This window comes from Phocoena phocoena, chromosome 4 (assembly GCF_963924675.1).
Source record: "Phocoena phocoena chromosome 4, mPhoPho1.1, whole genome shotgun sequence".
Classification (NCBI taxonomy): Eukaryota; Metazoa; Chordata; class Mammalia; order Artiodactyla; family Phocoenidae; genus Phocoena; species Phocoena phocoena.
In genome coordinates, this window is record NC_089222.1 from 76,407,765 (window position 1) to 76,427,579 (window position 19,815).

The window sequence follows — 19,815 nt, forward strand, 5'->3', positions numbered from 1 at the left end:
GGGGGAACTGAAACTGAGCAGGACCTTGTGAGGTCTTCCTGGATACAGAAGCCCCTCCAAGTCCCCGGTTTTGGTTTGGCCTTCCCCAAGTTCCAAAAAGGAGGCTCATGCACTTAATGATTAGAACAATAGAGCCACAGGACTCCCAGTTCCTCCTGAAGGGATGTAGATAACAATCTGGTGCATATCTTTGAGCTGCTCTGCAGAAACTACAACCCCCATCCAGTGGAGGACAGTGACTACACGCTGACCACAAGCAGCAGACCCCAGACTGGTTGGAACCAGAAGGTTGATGATTAAGATTCCTGAAACATCACCCTGTTACCTCACCACCAACCAATCAGAATGTCCAGCTGATCACACACCCTGTGACTCTCACCCCTAATGTTGCCTTTAAAAGCCCTTTCCTGAAAATTATCAAGGAGTTTGGATCTTTTGAGCTCGAGTTTCCTATTCTCCTTGCTCGTCGCCCTACAATAAATTCTGTACTCTCCTTCACTACAACTCGGTGTCGGTAGATTGGCTTTGCTGTGCATTGGACAAGTGGACCTGAGTTGGGTTCTCCAACAGGTCCACGAACCCCACTTTAAAAAATACAGTCCCATATTCACACTTGACACCTCCCTTGTCTTCTAATAAAATGGATGGCAATTTCCAGTGATTTTTTTTTTTCATAAATGCTCTCAGATCTACCCTTGTCCCATCCCCTTAGCCCATGACCGTGGCCCTAGGATCTTCCCACTCCAACACAGTCCTCCTCTGGCACTAAATGACCTCAGACCTTCACTCTGATCACCTGTTTTCTCTGGTCAAAATCTTTCAATAGTTCCCCACTAGTTATAAAGTGTGAGTCTTTTATCCTTTAGCCTGGTATTCAAAGCTCCAGAAATAGCATGTTGAGGTCAAGGACATGCCGAACATAGGGGTTATCAGAAAGAAGTGACCTTGGATGGTGACTGTCTAGTCATTTGTTAACATAGTAATAAAAGAGGAATTGAGGACATTAAAGGTGTTTAAAATTGTTGTGTATCAAGGAAGCCCTGAGGCTCAGTAACTCCTGGGGAGGAACCTTCTCTCACTGCCTCCCAGGACCCACCTGATTCCCAACCCTGCCAAATGGAGGCACCCAGGTCCTTCCTTGGAAAGTACTCATCACAGAAGGATGACTGTTCAGTCACAACAGAGTTTGTATTCAGAAAATCAAAGTGAGCACCCAGGGAAAGGCCATGGTGGGCAAGGGAAGAGAAGGCAGAAAGCAGGGCAGAGAGGAAGGGGGGTGAGGTACAGACTGTGAAGGGTCCATGAAATTCCAGGCAGGAGGGTCTCAGCAAATCAGGAGCAGGCCTCTGAAGCCCATTTCCCAGCCCTGCCAATTCTAGCTGGAGGATACATGGAGAAGACTGGAACAGACCCTCCTCTGGTACCAGCCTCCTACTATGGGTAGAGGGATGGAGCACCCCTTCTAAGATCAGTGACACCAAAGAGACAGATGAGAAAGTTTCCCCATCCTCACTCCAATCAGAAAGCAACCCTGACCAGCAGAGCCCTCTCTTTCTCCCCTCCCTTACTCCCTCAGTTCAGCCAAGCCTCAACCCTGCTCACTTTCTGGACTCTCACCCTGCCAGAAAGATGATAGATGATAATAGAATCATCTATTATCTACTTGAATGTATTCGAAGGATTGGATTATCACCATCAAAACTTAATTGAGAACTTTAATACTGCTAAATACGACCATGGGCAAATGGACATTATTCAAGATATACGCTACAAAGAAAAGCATCAGCAACACTGAGTTAACATAATTATGGTTATGAAAAACAAGTGAGAATGGGTAGTGCCTGTCTTAGGGACATTTGTGTTAGAGCTAAATAACTGTAGAGAGCCATTTTATAATGATGGAGCAGGTGGGAAAGAGTGTTTGCGTGTGAGTATGACTGCCTGTGTGGGTCTTCCTGGACAGGGAGTTTAGGCATGAATCTCTGCTGTCAGTGGCTACACGGCAAGTCTGATCCCTTGGGACCAAGCAATCTATCAGGGCCCTTTGAGCCCTGCACTAACTTATAAATCCCTCAAGGGCAGGATCCGTGTCTCTCTGCGTTCCCACCACTTAACATAGTGCCCAGGGCATAGCAGAGAGGCTAAGAGCATGGACCTAGAGATTCAGTGGACTTGGGTTTATAGCCTTCCTCTGCCACTAGCTGTGTGACCTTGTGTAAGTTTACTTAACCTTTCTAAGCCTCAGTTTCCTCATTAGTATTGATAAGATGAGGACCAAAGTCATCACCCGCTTCACAGTGTTGGAAGATTAATTAAGATAAGTGAAGTGATTAGATGCTCAATTGCTCATAAAGATGATGAATCCTGAGCTATGAACAATAAAACTTTTATAGACACATTTCATCCCAGGAACCAAATCTCAGGGTTGGAATCTAACCATCCCTCTGATGTTTGAATCTCCTCCCCAATATACCCACCAAGTAACTAACTAGTCAGCATTTCAGATTTTTGATGATGGCTCCCCCTTGTGTATGTTCCCTCATCTATCTGGGACTATACCCTGAGTGAGCATTTTCCTTCTTAGATGCTTTAATCGTTCCTTCTTATAAGAAGAGTTCTTTTCTAGACCCATCATCATTCCAGTCACTTTTTTCTAACTAAGCATGCTGTTTGTAACCCAAAGTGCTCACCTTTTATTATGCAAAGCTGTTAATTGGATTATACAATGCCCAAACTGGTTTAGTATGATTAAGGGGCTTTAGTCACTACAGCAAGTAAAAGATTGTGAATATATGGAGTTTTAAAAAATTACTCTCAAATCCTTTTTACATGTTCTTTGGCAGGCAAGAGCTGACACAGTAAAAGCTATAATTTTCCACGGGGGGCTCCAGAAAAACCTGATAGAAACAGGTGAGATTCATTTGTAGTACAAGAACTATGGACTTTAATATTAATACACTCATTCAGAATGGAAAATCACTGAGCCAGAAAATTCTGACATCACTGCCCCTCCCTCGCTCACCTTTGGACTGCTTAAAAGCAAAACACATTACTTTTAAGGGAAGGCACTGGAGCCTCAAATGGGTCATGTCCCACCCACCCCACCAAGACCACTCCTAACCCTTCCAGCCTGACCTCCCTCTATTGCTGCCAAGAGTAGGCACTCAGATTTCCTCTTCCTGTCCCCTGGCTATAACTTAGCTCTCCACTTCCTGGCCTTCCCCACCTCCGTCTCCTCTGCCTGAGCTCCAAGCACCAGTGCAAATGCCATTCCACCCACAGGGAACTTTCTCTGCTCTGATTCCACCAGCCCATTGTTGTCTTGCTTCTTTGGCCCTGAACCCAGATAGCCACGTGCCACTCATACATCCTCGGGTATATATGTCTTCTCTTGGGCCAGAGACCTCCAACTCCTAGTACAGGGCCTTGCACACAGGTGTTCCAAAGCACTTTACCAACTTATTCTTGCACCACACGGAGGGAGAAGAAGAAAGGGAGGCAGAACAGATGGCCTGCAGTGATACTCACAATAGTTGTTCTGGCTATGAAAAAATGGAATGGAGTTTGCATCTACTAGAAAGATCAAGACTAGCTACTCCTTGTTCTTCTCAGCAAAGTCAGGTCTATCTGGGCTTGAAAGGAGTCCTTTATTCTTGTGGGAAGCCACAGGGTTAGGAGAGAAGAACAGACAGAAGGCGGAGGTGAGCTGATGCTGTCATAGATGCTCTTATGGCTGTTGCTCAGTACTGTTCCACTCTAAACTGGAACAACAACAGGACTGAACATTATTCCACTAGCAACACTACGGTGGATGCACTCTATCTATGCCTTTCTGCAGCTTAATGGACCCAAGTTCCAGTCTGATCCTTAGAGACTTATTTCCATCGCCTCAAAGCCCAGAGGAGAAGAGGACACTTTGGGGGAACCAAGGGAGAGCTAAGCACAGGGATGATGTGTCAGGCCAGCTCTGGCTGCAGATATTTAAATGGAGTCTCTTATTCACTGGTGTCTATCTTTGGTTTCAACCTCTCTGCTTTACTCTGCTTTAGGCAAGGTATTCTTATTTGGGAAAAGACCACCCCCAGAAATGGCAATGGGACAAGGAGTCGTGTGGGGAGAGGCTGGCTGGCTCTCCCCCATCTCTCCACTAGCAGGAGTCCCTGTCTCTTTCTCTTTCTCTTCTGTCTCTCCCCCAGCCTTCCTCTTTCTCTTTCTCCTCCCAGCCCAGGTATGTCTGTTTCTCTGCTCTCTGTCTTTAAATCTCTCTCCCTTTCTTTCCCATCCTCCACTGTCTGTCTCTGTCTCTCCTCTCTCCCTGTTTCAGGGTGTGTGTATGTGATCTGTCTTTCCCCTCTCTACGTTAGTATGTGTGTGTCTCTCCTGTCTCTCTTCTGTTCTCCATCGCTATCCGCCTGGCTCTTCTCTTGTGTGGTTTTTCTGTAGGACACCTGGACTGGGAGCCAGAAGACTTAGCTTCTGGTCCTGGCACTACCATCAACTAGCTGTGTGGTTATGGCCAAGTTGCTTTACATCTCTGGGTCTCAATTTTCTTGACCCTATAGTAGGTGAGACTGAATGCTCTTCCAGGTCCCCGGCAATTCTGAGATTTTATCACTGAATGAAATGGAACTCACCAGACTCAGGAGACACCCGAGTACCACTCAAAGAGGATGTGACTAAACCGAGACAATACTGCTGGAGGATCTACTACATGCTAGGCAGGTGCTGTGCTTGCACCTCCTTCAGTCCAACGAGATAGGTATGTGATGGCTCCTATTTTAGGGGTGAGGAAACTGAAGCACCAGCAGTGAAGCCACTTGCCCAAGGTCCCATGGCTAAAACTTGTCAGAGCAGGATTTAAACTCAGGCCATCTGGCTCCAGAGTCCATGCTCTTATCCGTAATGCTGTATCGCCCTAGCCACCGATGCTCGCTCACAAGCTTCCCACTTAGGCTGCAGAGTAAATATCTCTAGACCCCAAACGTGCTCAAGGGTCTTGGATCCAGACTATATGGTTCAATCAATTCTCTCCTCCTTCAAGACACCAACTCTGACTTTTCACACCTCTGCCTGTAAGTGTCCCATCAACACTCTATTGCCCTGCACACCGCCTGGCATGCTCGGGTAGCACGGACCTTTCTGTTTTCAAGTGTGTATGTCTTGTTGCCTTTCTACCTAACCAGGCATCTTGCCAGAACCCAGTGCAGTGCTGGGCCCACTGCCCAGACCCATGCTTGCTGAATAGCTGATGAGTACCGGGATACTCTGTAGCACTGATGTATGTCCCCGACTCCTCTGCCCGGGCTGTTAGGAAATACCTGGGACCTTCAGACTTTCACATCACAATTCCTGCAAACAGACTGCAGCTACTCACAGGCAGCTACTGGATGGGTTGGGAGGGAGGGTTAGATGGTGTTCAATTCACAGAAGCAGAAACAGGGGGCCTCCAATAATAATTTCAACTCAAGTCATCAAATATAAAGAGAACCCCAGCTTCATGCCAGACAGCAGCAGCCATGGCTTCTACTCTCAAGGAGATACTGGAAAAGAAGAGATGAAGCATGCAAAATAAAAAATGATAAATTTATAAAATTCCAATAGCACTTTGACCTTTGAGTTAACATTATTGTTTGCGTGTGTTTGTGTATTATTAAATAAAATCGTGGGAGCATGGAGCAGGGAAACTGCTTGTCCAGTCTGATTCTGAAAACTAGGAAAGGCTCCCGTAAGCCTGGGAGTCAGGAGACCAGAGTCCGAGTCCATCACTGGAACCACTGAGTGCATTATATTCAGTGCTCTCTGAAGTGCCAACTCACACCGGTCAGGCATCAACGCTCGCTTGGGTGTCAGGAAGCATTTGAAACCCACACCAGGTTTCGTAGCCCTTGGTTTTCACATTTTTCTTCGTGCATCTGTCCCAGTGTCAGATATTTGGTGAGTGAGAGTTAGCTGGACAATGGGTGAATGACGTCGTGTCCCCAGAAGTCACATTCACACGTCCCGAAAAGAACAATGGAATCAGTCACCCTGGGGAATTCAGTCCTCGTGGAAAATCCAAACCCCTTTACATCCACCTCACAATCTTCTACTTGCTTTTGGTGAGTGCCAACCATGTGATTCATCTTGTAGAGATGAATTGATAGGGCCTCCATTCCAGAAATGCTCTCATTTTTAGAGCGTGATGTAGAACAGCCACCGGTGTAGTTTTCATTATACTTTTCCCCAGCTTTAGTGTAGATGTCACTATGGCCACAGAAAAGTCTGATAACAGCTGTTCCCAGAGAGTCCGCGTCTGGATGCTGCCCTCCTGATGGGGAAGCCTTTCGCCCACCCTCCTTGCAGCACCTCTGCCCCTCTCCAGCGCCCGTCCTAGTACAACAGCCATGAAAACAGCAGGAAGACGAAGAGCACACCAAGGAAGCTGCACAAAACATGGTCCAGAAATCTGCAAAAGTCACTCAGAGTTCACTGAAGTGGTGACACCTTCTGTGTGCCTCTGGAGGCTGCCACCTAACTGTCCCAATCACAGACCAACCCTGTGCTCTCCTGTGCTCAGAGATGATACGTTGATCTGAACAATTCCAGATGGCAGGAGCAGACAACTGATGCATTTGCTTCTCCATCCCCAGCAAGCCCCACAAGGGTTTCAGAGCTGGGGCCAGCACATGAGCAGTGCCCATCTCTCCTGAGGCTGAAGTGTCGCCTCCGATGACTCATCACTGCCCCAGCCGGGGGACAGAGGCTACAAAGGAGTTAGGGCAGCACAAGAACGGGGGACACTCCTGAAGGCCTGTCTACTCCTGGGGCTGACTGCACGGTGGTGACCCCACACCCAGAGGGCGTCATGACCCCTGATAGGATGCCCCGCTCTCCTTCCAACCTGTCTCCATCACAGGATACCCAGTACAAGGGCCCCCCAACAACAGCTGTGAGGGGAACCAACACTCCAAAGACATGTCCAGCTGGCTCTCAATTTTCCATGTATATTTTGACAGACTTTTCGATTACATCTGGTCAACACCGCAGGAGGTGTGGAAGGAGAGTGAAATGTTATTTTATATGTATAATCTTGAAATTACGAGGTGGCCACAGAAAAGTCTGAGAACACGAGCGCTCCCACCCCTGCCTCTCACAGTGAACCAGCAGGGAGATGATGCTAAACCTTAACTTCCATCTCCAGCTCCCAACAAGCTCTCCCTCCCCCCCAGCTATCAGTCCTCAAAGAAAAGCTCCCAGGGGTCCCCAAAGAGACAGACAGAGAAGTATGAGGAAAAAAGAATGTGTCATTTCATCCAAAAGGGCATTTGTGGCAAGGCTGTCCTTTCATAGTTAGAAACAACAATTTCTTTATTATTTGTGGTAAAGAAAAATGCTATGACTCTTATAATAATGCAAAAAACAGATTAAGCCAGGAGTAACCTCTAATCACAGAACATACAATTATCAACAGCCCTTGTTTTAAATCTAGTTTCCCAAATCCAAGCTTGCCAAAGAATCCCCTAAAGGCCCTGTACCCCACCACACCCCAACTCTAGCAGGCCACCTGCATCCCTGATTGAGAAGTGGGCACACTGTGGGTCCAGCTCCGACAGCGCTCAGATAACCCCCTAGGACCCGGAGCTGTCCAGAGAGCTCATGCCTGAGGGACTGTCAAGCTTCCCCCAAAGAAAACAATGTCATGACTGCAAGGAATTGCTGTCTCTCAGATTGAGCCTCCCTTCACAACACCGGAGGGTGAGAAGGCCTGTCTGTAAAGCTGCTTAAGTGAGAAGCATCAATTAACAAGTCCGGATGGTGTGGAGGGGTGAAGCTGGGGGCTGAACTGCCCTCCTCCCTCCATAAATCAGGCGTTCCCAGGCCTGATCACCTAGGTCAGGGACTTGTGCCACCTGCCTGCCTGCCTGAGACAGATGCCAGGCTCAGGGAAGCAGTCTGTTACCTGCTGGACGTCCTGCTGGAAGACGCAGAGCTGCAGCCGCTGGTGGAGCCGCACCTTGCGGTGCTGCCAGATGCTCTCGAGCCGCCGCTGGTGGTGCAGCACCTCATGCACCACGTCCAGCACCTGGTGCACTGCCTTGGAGTAGTTGGCTGTGGCCGTGAGGGACTCGGAGTTCCCGGGACTCAGGGGACGCTGCAACACATCCAGCAGTGCTTTGCCATCCTGGCTGACCTGTAAGAGGGAAAGAGGTCAAGTCCAGGGAGTAGAGGGGCAGGAGGGGCATAGGGAGGCAAGGCAAGCCCGCTGGCAACCCTGATGAGGACTGAGAATCTCAGTCCTACCAACACCCATGACAACCAAGGAGTGTGCCACCAGCGCTGCCACAGTGCCCAGCCTGCAGCCCGGGGAGGGCCGAGCACCCCGGAATCCGGAGGGAGAGGAGGTGCTGGGGCTGCAGCCAGTTGTGCTCTGGACCTTCCAGTGAGAAAATTAGTATTTTTTGATGAGCTGCTTCATAAAAGGGGTGGCAGGGCTAGTGTGTGCATTCCCGTCCACCAGACAGGAAGCAACTCCAGAGGAGCACAGCCTTGCTTTCTTACAGTCCTTCCACAGAAGAGACAGTCCGGTCTTCACAAATAGGGTGAGGTAGGGGTGTGTGCGTGTGTGCGTGCGTGCGTGCGTGCGTGTGTGTGTGTGTGTGTGTGTGTGTGTGTGTGTGTACACGCATGCGCACTAAGGCGGTTCCTGCCAATGGCTGCATTTCGACAGCATCATTAACAGATCAAGGATCTTAAAGATGTCTCCAGAAGGAGGAAAATGGCCTCTCTTCTTAGTCCAACTCAGGCTATTTCATAGCACACAGGCCGGTACTCTTGCCACACCCCCATACCCCTATACACAGCCAGAACCCCTGGGTGTCCGCTGGGTTCTCACCTCTGTGTAGGCCTGGGTCACCTGCTCATACAAGGACTGGTGGTGGTGGATCGCCAGCTCCAGGTCCTGCATCTCAGACGGCAGGCCACCTTCACTGCACATCTTGCACCAGGCGTCCACTCCCGACAGGAACTGGAAGGAGATGCCGGCTGGGTCAGTGTGGGAGCACTGGGGGCGGGCAATGTGCAGATTATGTACAGACGGTCAGATACCTTGGGAAGAAGCATCAGGAACTCTGGAAGCCTTCAGAGACTACTGCAGACAGTGGAGTTTTTTCTTTAATTTTACAAACAGCAACCCCAGGTAAGAAGTCAGACCCAGTACCTGTTTAGGAAGTATGGTTTCCATAAAGAAAGATGACTATTATGAAACTGCTGGGGGTGGGAGTTGTCTTCATGTTCAACAGGTTATATCCACACACTGATGATAAAATACAGGTGTGCAAACAGCTCACTACATGACGTGTATGTGAGAGCTTCTTGTCCTGTGCACACTCACAGGTACAAGTGAGAGGCAACATATAATGAAATGGGATGTTTCCACACATGTGCTTTATAGTGTGGACATTGAGCTGTGAAGAGTAGCAAAGAATGCCTCATTCAGGCCCATCAGGCACCCCAGGGAACCTGCAGAGACCATTCCCACAGAGGATGGAGATTAACACTCAAAAAGATCCCTGCTATTGGGTCAGAACCCCAAGGGGTGGGAGAGGGGAGGGCAGCTCAGCGGGACAGACTGTACTGTGTCTAGAGCGGCTCCTGGGCTGTGATATATAGATACAGATCTTGACAGATATCAAATTATTTAAAAATTAAAATTAACAACTGTGGGAGACTATGGGTCTCCATGCACAAAGGGTGAGCTAACTGAAATCACTCAGATTTATTGGGTGGAAAATACACCTCTAAAATGCAAATAATTCTTCACCCAACAGTCTGGAGTGCTTCTGTCTGTGATTCTTCTTGCCTGGGTGCACAGCTCCATTTAAATTAATTGCCTAAATACCTTTTTATCTCATTGCCTAGAACAGCCCATCTGAGGACAATAAAGAGCTGCCTACATAAATGCATGGAAAAATTAGCCTTGAATCCACTGTTTGCATGCGTGCGTGCGTGTGTGTGTGTGTGTGTGTGTATGCTTTCCAGCTAAAAAGAAGCATGGTTTATGAGTTTCCCTGAAGGACTGGCAATACCCGAGAAATTGCATTAAAAAATAGATACAAATAAAATTGCTTCTCATCTAAACTAATCCAAGTCAGGAAACAGCAAATAGAAGCTGAGTCCTCCAGTTACTCTCAATCCGGGTACTGCGTTTCTACAACTGCCTGAGTCCCCCTCTTGGTATCACATCAGCTTTCAGTCCTTAGCCACTTGGCTGTGGCAGCTGATTTTTCATTCTGTATGTTTTTAATCGCAGTAAGCCGTCTCCTAACAATTCTGACAGAGTGCTGGGTGACACCCAGGATCAGGTTGCATGTGCTTGCTAATATCTCAGAAGCTGCTCGCTCCATCAACAACCATTTCATAAAGGAACCTGAAAGTAACTTGACAGTGTGTGTCAGTCGTTGGGGGAGCACCTCTTCAAGGTCTTTGGGATTTCTTTGTAATACTCTAACCAGAGTCCTATAGTAGATCCCACGAAACGGTCATCTCAAGGAGAGAAAGACAGAGACAGAGGGAGGCACTGAACCCCCCTTGCCAATCTGGAGAAACCTTGAACAAAGTGTGCAAATAATAGGTTGAAGAGAGGACAGGAGATCAGACGTGAATATTCTCAGGTACTACCACCATCATCTTAAAACAACAACAACAACAAAAGGCTAGATTCCTCTTAATGTGTAGGGCTGCTCTTGACTTATAACACGAGTACTTTCAGTCTTTGGGAAGGTCTCAGATGGAAACAGACACAGGTGGAGGAAATACAAAGATACCAACAGATCTTTGGTGATGTCTACCATTTAAAAAACACACTAAGCACCTAATATATTCCATCTCTAATCCTTATAACAGTGCTGTGAGATTTATGATCATCCCCACATTAGAGATGAGGAAACAAGCTCAGAATGTTGAGGTGACCTGCCTAAGAGTTAATGATTAGAACTTACCTGTGTCTGGCATCAAAACCTAGACTCTTTATTTCTTTTTTTTTTTTTTTTTTTTTGCAGTGCATGGGCCTCTCACTGTTGTGGTCTCCCCCGTTGCGGAGCACAGGCTCCGGACGCGCAGGCTCAGCGGCCATGGCTCACGGGCCCAGCCGCTCTGCGGCATGTGGGATCTTCCTGGACCGGGGCACGAACCCGTGTCCCCTGCATCGGCAGGCAGACTCTCAACCACTGCGCCACCAGGGAAGCCCAACACCTAGACTCTTTCAATTATTCCATGCTGCCTTCCATGTTAGGTGGGTAACAGAGGAAGAGTTTTAAGGTATGACCTTGTGTCTGACTCTGTGCTATCTGTGAGCTACCCATATGTCATACAAAGAAAGAAATTTAGGGGTTAAGACCATAGGCTTTAATGTTAGACACACCTGATCCCAGATGCCTATCGATTAATTGTGTGATTTTCACAAGGGCATATTAATAAACTTTTAATAACCAGCATATACGTGTGTATGTAATACACACACAAGTGTTATAAACTTTACTGCTATAAAAGATGTGTAGCACATAATTTACAAAGAATAATAACACATAGAATGCTTATGATAAATTCCATGTGACGAATTGATTCTCACACATGCTTTTGTTTGTAAACGACAAACTTATATAGTTCCAACACAAAAGCTGGTTGATATTTTCACTTTTGTTAAGATGTAAGACAAAAGTGAAAAATACCTGGAGACTTATGTCAGAACATTACTCATTCATCAGTGGTTTTAAGTGACTTCTTTGCTAAATGCAATAATAGTTTTTGAATATCAGAAGAATATTTCCTTGATTTTGTGTTCTATTCACAATGCAACAGCTATACACAGGGCACATTTTTAGGCTTAATCTGCATTTTAAAATATTTTCTCTCTCATTTTCTTAAGATTCTAGACAATCAATAAAACAACAAATCAAGCCCTGGTTTCTAACACTTGATGATTTCCATGGTGTAAAACTTTTATCTTGCCCTATTTCAGGCTACCATTGCAACATCACCAAATATGTAGTTGGGATGAGGTGATCAGTAGCACACAATTGTATACTATTACAACAGACATAAATGTTGACAAAGAGACAAATGGTAACTCTTGCTGGCTTTGCTTAACATTCAAACAGGAAGGAACCCAGAGCCTATTTACATTCTGCTTAGTAGTTTATTGTTGTGTGTGTGTGTGTGTGTGTGTGTGTGTGTGTGTGTGTGTGTTAGAGAGAGAGAGAGAGAGTGTATATAACATAGAAATAATCTCAAGAACATAGAAAATAATAAAATCTAGTAAAATAATTGAAAATGATGAGTTTTGAGTATTTATTACCTTTGCTTTTAATGTGATATATTTAATTTAAATTTATATAGTTTAAAGTAATGGCTATGTTTAACAACCAGCTCATAAAATTCCTGAAAATTTAACCATTGGCTCTCCCTAGGCTGGTTAGAGTCAGCTGCTGCATGCCACTGGATCTTAGGCAGCTTACTTAATCTCTCTGAGCTTTCCTGCTCCTCTCTGTAAAATGGGTAAGTAATGTCACTGGCCAATGCCAGTAAGTAAATGGCAACAAGTAATTATTATTTCTGTTCACTGCATTATTATTACATTATTATTATCCACAGCAAATGCTTCATGTAAAATTAGTTTCCCCCTGTTCTCAGCACTCAACGATCAGTTTAGTTTCAGCCCTTTGGTCTATGCTTATGGAATGCAAACTAAGCAGTCAAAACACACACACACACACACACACACACACACACATGCACGTGCGTGCACACACACGTCCAACGATAAACTACTAAGCAGAATAGTTAGCTCTGGGTTTCTTCCTGCTTGAATGTTAAGCAAAGCCTCCAAGAGTTACCAATGTCTCTTTGGGTACACAGGGGCCATGACAGTACTAGAACATGGGTTGTTGTCAAAACTGCTCAGCACGGTCTTTGGTGTTTCAAAAAGAGAGGAGGGGCTCGCTACACCTCAGTGTATGTCCTCCCAGCCTGCCCTGCCCTGCCCCTGCCCCTGCCCCTGCGCTTCCCACCACCAGAGGCTACAGCAGCTCCCTTGGCCTTACCTGCTCAGCCTTCTGATGGAACACAGCGGACATGGCGAGGATGGTGCTGCGCTCATCCAGAGCGGCCGCAAAGCTCTTCCACTCCTGGTCTAGCTGCGTGGAGATCTGTTTGATTTGCTGCGAGGCGTAGTGGCCGGCCTCTGAGAGGCGGGAAGCCACGGACATGATGCGGTTGATGTTGACATAGGCGTTCTGGGAAGCAAGGGAGAGCGGGTGCTTAGTGGGGCAGGCTGAAAAGGCACCCACAGAGCACCCTGGGGTGGGGGAATACGTGGGTAAGGAGGCTACCCAAAACAAAAAGTTTGAGAGAGGCCAGTATCGGCCACATTAACATATCCATTTTGAGCCCAAAGGAGGTCTTTGTTTATATTATGAGATTTCAGCAGATGGCAGGTACAGTAACTGAGCCCGTTCATTTTGAGGACCAACATAGTTTTTGTGCCAACTATTAATGCCCACGAATGCAGTCACTTTACATGGACTGCCTTAATAATCCTCACAATCACCTTATGAGCTCACGCCATGGGGACAGCGTGGTTCTTCAGAGAGTTTCTCTCCGGAAGCAACGGCTCAGACCAGGGCAAAAGCCGGAGGAGGCAAAGGCACCTCTCTCAACTCAGGAGAGAGCTGTACCCAGGGCATTACTGCCAACTACAACAGGGCAGCAGTGCTCATCAAAGAGGACAAAGGACACACGCCACAGGACGACCACACATCTTCCTACCACCAAGTGAAGACTTTGCTGCCCCCTGTTCCTACCCCCACCAAGAGAGCAGGTGAATAAATAAATAAAGAGAGCGTATGAAGCCACAATATCCATGCTTAAAGTAAGATCTGTGGAGCCCTTTCTTATCCCTACGTGACTTAGGAACGTCTCCCCACCTGACCCCAAAAAGGCATCTGTGGGGCTCTCCTGGCCCTGCTGACTCCTCTCACCCTGTGTTTTGTTTACATTCATTCCCATCTTTGATTGCCAATTAAAAATTCATGACCATGTGTGTCACTCCTTACGAGGCCAGCAGAAAACTCTACAGGAGGAAAGAAGACAAAAAAACCCACAAACGCACAAACAAAGACAGTAGTGAGCATGATTATTTTTAACTGCTACCTCCTATTAATTGTCTGAGGTGTCAAAACAATCAAGTAATATTGTAGCACCTACAGGGAGTTATTCTGACTCACACAATGTCTGTCTGAAGGAGGACTAGGGTGGCAGGTTGCTTGCACACCTTTGTTCTTTGTTATGAATCTTCTGATATGATAATAAATATTCTTCCGCAACGGCATTTTCTCTTGGCTCTATTAGCTCAGCGGTAGTTCATTAATAATGGGTAAGTTTAATGAAGGTTCTTTATTTTCCTTTCCCTCTTCCCTCATGGTCCGCATTCATGTTCGCTGTCCTGACCTCAAGCATTCCATCCCAAACCTGAGCCAGGTTGATAAGGTCTCTCTTCATTTAAAAGGTCTCTGTGGAAGTTTAAGAGGTTAAGTGAAGCACTTGAACACAAATCCATCCTGATGTCTAATGATCCCCACGCGTAACCTCTTTCTTCAGTCTGGCCTGAGACCTTTCTGACTAGTACGTTTCCTTAGTAGAACTAGAATATTACTAACTCTTATTATTTGAAATAACTATCCTTCAAAGACTTGGGAATCATTATCAGTCCTGTTTTCTGAGTTAGGACATGGATTCTTCTTAAAATTAAACTCTATTTATAGAACTGACAGAAAAACCAACTCTGAATTAGAAATAGAAGGAAAGAAATGGGGGGATAAAAGACATATACTAATTTTAATAGTTCTGTCTTTTAAGGGACTAACATTAGGATTTCCACCAAATTTCCTGCTTGGGTTCCACCCAAAGCAGACCTTGAAACAAGGATTTGGGGCAGACTGTTTATTTGGGTGTGATCCCAGAAAGCACAGTGAGGGAGTAGGCAAGTCAACGAGGGAAGGGAGGCAAATAAAGAAAGGATGTGTCCATTAGTGGGTTACTGCTGTGAGCATTTGGGGGTCATCTCTCCTGAAACCTTTGAAAGACTGTGTAGAACACACTTCTGAGCATCCCACTGGGAGATGAGGGATCTGGGGTATTTATGCACAAGTCCCATCACTCATGGTTGAAGGTCTCTCCTGGAGTTACTCCCTGGCATTTCCAGCCTGACCTACACACAGGCCAAGCATAGTCCCCAGGTCAGAGAGTGACCCCGGGCAGAGAAACACAGGAAGCTGTCGCTGTGCATGGGAACGGTCTGCAGATGACCCTCGGGGAGGACTGAGGGGATATGAGTGGGACAATGGCAGCATCTAGTAAAGCTGCCCTTCCAAACTGGATTTGAATCCTGGAAACCCTCCCCACGCCACACACATTTCTCCAACTCTATCTAGTGTGGTTGGGTTCTCCTGTCCTGGGAAAGACCTTCGTATCCTTTGGCCAGAAGGGAAGCAAGAACAGCAATAAGACCGGGCATGGCCTGTCCCCCGGGTCCCTCGTGTGCATCTTATGGATGCCTGGCCCTTTGTCATCACTGGCTGTTTATATTCTCTCCCCACAGGGAAGTTGGGGAGGTGTGTTTCTGCTCACTTTTAGGAAGAACTTTCTAGCTATTAGAGATGTGGAACTGTGGCTGCCTCTGGAGGCTGTTAACACCTTGTCACTCCTTCAAATATTTATGGAGAGTGGGCCAGGCTCTGTGTTGGGGGCTGTGGGAGATCAAAGACAAAGAGGAAAGAGACAGGATTCCTGCCCCTCAGGGCCTCACAGCTGAGACTTAAAAAAAGTCCTCAAATAACTGTAATTTAAGCAAAATGAAGTAAGTGTTATGACAGAGGTAGAGGCAACTCGCAGTGGGGATGCAGGGGGAAGGGATATGAACCACTGGCAAGGATGTTGAGAAGGGGCTTCCTGCACAGAAGGGGGTGGTGAGGTTGGCAGTCCTCCAAGGAAGGCCCCCTTCAACCCTTAAGCCTGTGATCATAAATGAAAGCTAAAAACAAACAAACAAAAAAAGACCACAGCTTACATTTCACATTCTAGAGACTAGCACAGTAAATGCCTTTTTGTTTCCTTATCAGTGGGCAGAGAGATGTCTTACTAAAGCTAACAAGTGATTACACTTCACACAAGAAGTAGAGGCGGTATTCCTCACAAAAGAGGGATAAGTATAATGTTGACTCATGAACTTGCTCACTGTGCTTCTCTACAGCCCCTTTGAAGAACAGCAAGACACTGCAGGCAAGTCACACGGCCCAAGTTCATCATCACCTTCTTTATCTCCCTCCAGCTTAGAACCTGAGACAAATAGGCAGAGAGATTCTAAACTGGAGTCACAAACCAAATGAGAAGAGAAGAATGGCGGAGAAGGTCTCACATGACTTAAAAGGACAGAGCAAGGTTAAGAGTCCAAATAAACAGGGTGCTTAGTCGTTAGGCACAAATGACACGTCTTGGCCTTGGGTCAATCCCTTTGTGTAGTTTTTCTGTGTCACTGTTTACGCCTCTGTTAAAGAGCACCTGGGACTCCTGTTTGTCCTGGGGACATGGCCAGTGGGAATGCATATTTTGACTCTTCATGGCCTTTCCATTTTCTACCAGCTGCCTCCTCGATGCCCTCCCACCTGCCGGGCTCTGCCGCTCTTCCCTGCCAGCCTTCAATGCCCTTCCAGCTGCAGAGCTGTCCGTCAGTCGAGGGCATCAACGTTGCCGGGTCAGGAGTCAGATGTGAGTTCTCGTCCAGCCCTGGCACTCGCTTAAGACATCACTTGCGTCCTCTGTGCCTCAGCTTCCTCAGCTGTAAGATGAACTAAAGATCTCAGACATTCCATTTCTGAGTAAGCAGTGTCCAGTGTCGGCGCCATATAACCAGGACTCCAGGTGTACCCTGTTCATGGAGGGCACTCAGATTGAACGTAGAGAGAACTTAGGCGGTCACAGTCTTCTTCTGTCTCATCTCCAGTGCCTGGGGGAATACTGACTAAATCTAGACCTCATTCTATGGAGGAGGCGGGGCATATACTGAAGCAACAAGGGAGACAAAGCTGTCAAGTGTCCACGTGCAATGGGATGGTTTTAAACAGAAGAGGAACATGATCTGGTTTATGCTTTCAAAAAACTGCTCTGTTCACTAAAGGGCTGGCAAGGGGACACCTACATGGAGTGAGACCAAGAAGAGCAGTGCGGCCCACCCCAGAGGGACATGTAGCCCAGCCTCGGCTGTCCACATGCCTCAGCCCCTCAGCCCAGCTCTGCTTTCTGCACTGTCGTGCCAGGGCCACAGCTCGAGCTGGGTGACCAAGGGCCAGCTGCTCCCCTCCCCCTCTTCTCTGCAGCCCCTTCCCCTGAGCAGAGCTGCCTAGACTAACCAGCTTCCCTGGTCAGAAATTAACAACATGACTAATAATTCTAGCTTAGTGAGTATCTTCTTAAACTCTTACCTCAAAACTGCTTTATGAATTTAAACCCCTCCCACCATATCAGTGCTGCTATTATTATTATCATCATTATTCAAAGTATTGCACTGTCCAAGGTTTAAACACGATCTACCCTGCAGAATGCAATGCACCTGCAGCCTGGCCTGCTGCATCCTCCATCCCACCCTATCTGCCCTCAAAGGCTCTCCTCCAATCATTCCGGTCACAAATAGGAAAAATAACTAAATTCCAGCAGAATCTTCCTAACTCAAAACCCTCTATATTTACACCCTGTCCCCACTTCTGTTGCCTACAAAATTCTCTGTTTTCTCATTTCACTCCTGCAGCCATTAAGTGGAGATCACAGGATGGATGGCTAGACCCTTCTCCTGAGGTCTTGTCTCCTGCTGTGATTAACTGAAATCTATGGAACAAAGTCATTCTGCTGAAAGAACTATTTGGCAGAATCTTTTTTTTTTTTTTTTTAACCTGGCTGAAGCTTGATGAAAGTTTTCAGCCCTGCCAAAGGCTCTCACTTTGAACCTGGCTCCTGGCTGTCCCGACTGGCTACAAAAATATGCATAGTTGCTTGCAAGATAATGATAACTCTCCACTTAAAGACCCAGCTAAATTTTCTCTTTAAATGTAGTCTCTTATGTGGTATACTCTGAAAGAGATACTGGCTCTTCTAGAAATAATCATCTGATGCAAGCTATCATTGTGGTAACCTAGGGTCTGTGTCAGGGGCTGATTGCAAGAGCAGATCCTTTCTGAGTACATGTATTATTTGAATCCCATTCACTTCACTCTTAAAATAAGGAGTGAATTTTACACTCCTGTGGTTGTAGGTCCCCACCCTGAATCATAAACTCCCTCCTGTGGGTTACATGAGATAACATAAAGCATCCGGTCAGTTGCCTGGCATATAACTGATAACTCAAAGAACGTCATATCTTTTCCCACATCCAATTCCAGCACATTGGTTTTAACTCTCCAAGTTAATTGCAAACCAAATCAAAGTATTAGTAAAAAGTAAAACAAAACAAAAATCTATTAACTATTCCAACTAGAGACAAATATTCCAATGAGTCCAGAGTCCCACTGTACTTCACAGAAAGCTTGCCACAAAGTCCCCTACTCTTCCTGAGGAACAGTCCCTTGCACAGGGGCCTGGCACATGGGCCCAGCACCACAGCAGGCAAAGCTGGCCTAGCTGCCTGTCAGGCCACTGCCCTGCAAACCACAGCCCCTGTGTTGGCAGATGCCCTACCCCTAGGATTCAAGAGTCTAGGGCCCTGAACTGTGCACAGCTGTCTTTGACCCAGAAAGATTGGAGAGTTCAGAATCAGCCAGTGACTAGCTCTGTGATCCATGCCCTTTCAATCTTAAGTCAGAAAAATAGAGGCCTTTGTCTCTTGGGATAGCCTTCTTAAGGTATCTCCACTACCTTGACATGTGTGAGCCACACCCAGAGCACCCAGAAGTGGGAGTGTCCCATGTTCACACAAGGGGACAGATCCATCTCCTGATCACTGGCCATACTGCAAAAGGTGGCCGAAACCTCCTCCCCAGGCCAGGCGTGGCGGCCCGTCACTTTGTTGTCCAGGGGGGACGTTTCTCCTCCTCACCTCCAGCACAGCAGAGGGGAGCCACTGAAGAGCTGCCTCATCTCTGCAAGGAATGAGTCCTGGGCACAGGGTTCTCAATTCCATTCTGCTCAACGGGGCTGCAGCTTTGAAATTATCCTCATGAAAATGGAAGTTGTGATCTGTCAGATCATCACAGAAGGTGAGGTCAACTACCACAGAGGGGCCACTTTCCTGAAAGCGGCTCAGTCCTCTCGACAAGCCCTGGAGACCTTGTCTCTCCAAATCCAAAACTCCAGGGAGGGAGGCCAGGCAAACAACCGGCCAAGGGCCAGGGTACTCAGCAAAATCATTTGGGTCAAATGCAAAGCGAATGTTAAATCAAAATGTGAACTATAAAATACATAACAGTACAGCCTCAGCTGAGAAAAATATACAAACCAGGGAAGCACACCCAAAGGTTACTGAACGCTATTTTGTACTAAATATGCATAGTGGCAGCGGGGTTGAGGGGAGACTTTTCTTTAGGGTCTTTTTCTCATCTTAATTCTCTTGTGTATAGAGAAGCTTTTTTATTTTATTTATTTATTTATTTTGCGGTACGCAGGCCTCTCACTGTTGTGGCCTCTCCCATTGCGGAGCACAGGCTCCGGATGCACAGGCTCAGCGGCCATGGCTCAAGGGCCCAACCACTCCGCAGCATGTGGGATCTTCCCGGACCGGGGCACGAACACGTGTCCCCT

At 46.9% G+C, this 19,815-nt stretch overlaps 1 protein-coding gene across 6 annotated transcripts in view; it reads right to left on the minus strand.

Annotated features, from left to right (window-relative positions):
* KALRN (kalirin RhoGEF kinase) overlaps positions 1-19,815 on the minus strand; it is a 640,054-nt gene that overhangs the window by 349,766 nt on the left and 270,473 nt on the right. For all 6 annotated transcript variants that reach the window (XM_065877078.1, XM_065877079.1, XM_065877083.1 and 3 more), the window contains exons 7-9: positions 13,077-13,268; positions 8,873-9,004; positions 7,940-8,170 (exon numbers count right to left, since the gene is read on the minus strand). In XM_065877078.1, coding sequence (XP_065733150.1) covers positions 7,940-8,170; positions 8,873-9,004; positions 13,077-13,268 — 555 coding nt within the window. The remainder of the gene's footprint in view (positions 1-7,939; positions 8,171-8,872; positions 9,005-13,076; positions 13,269-19,815) is intronic.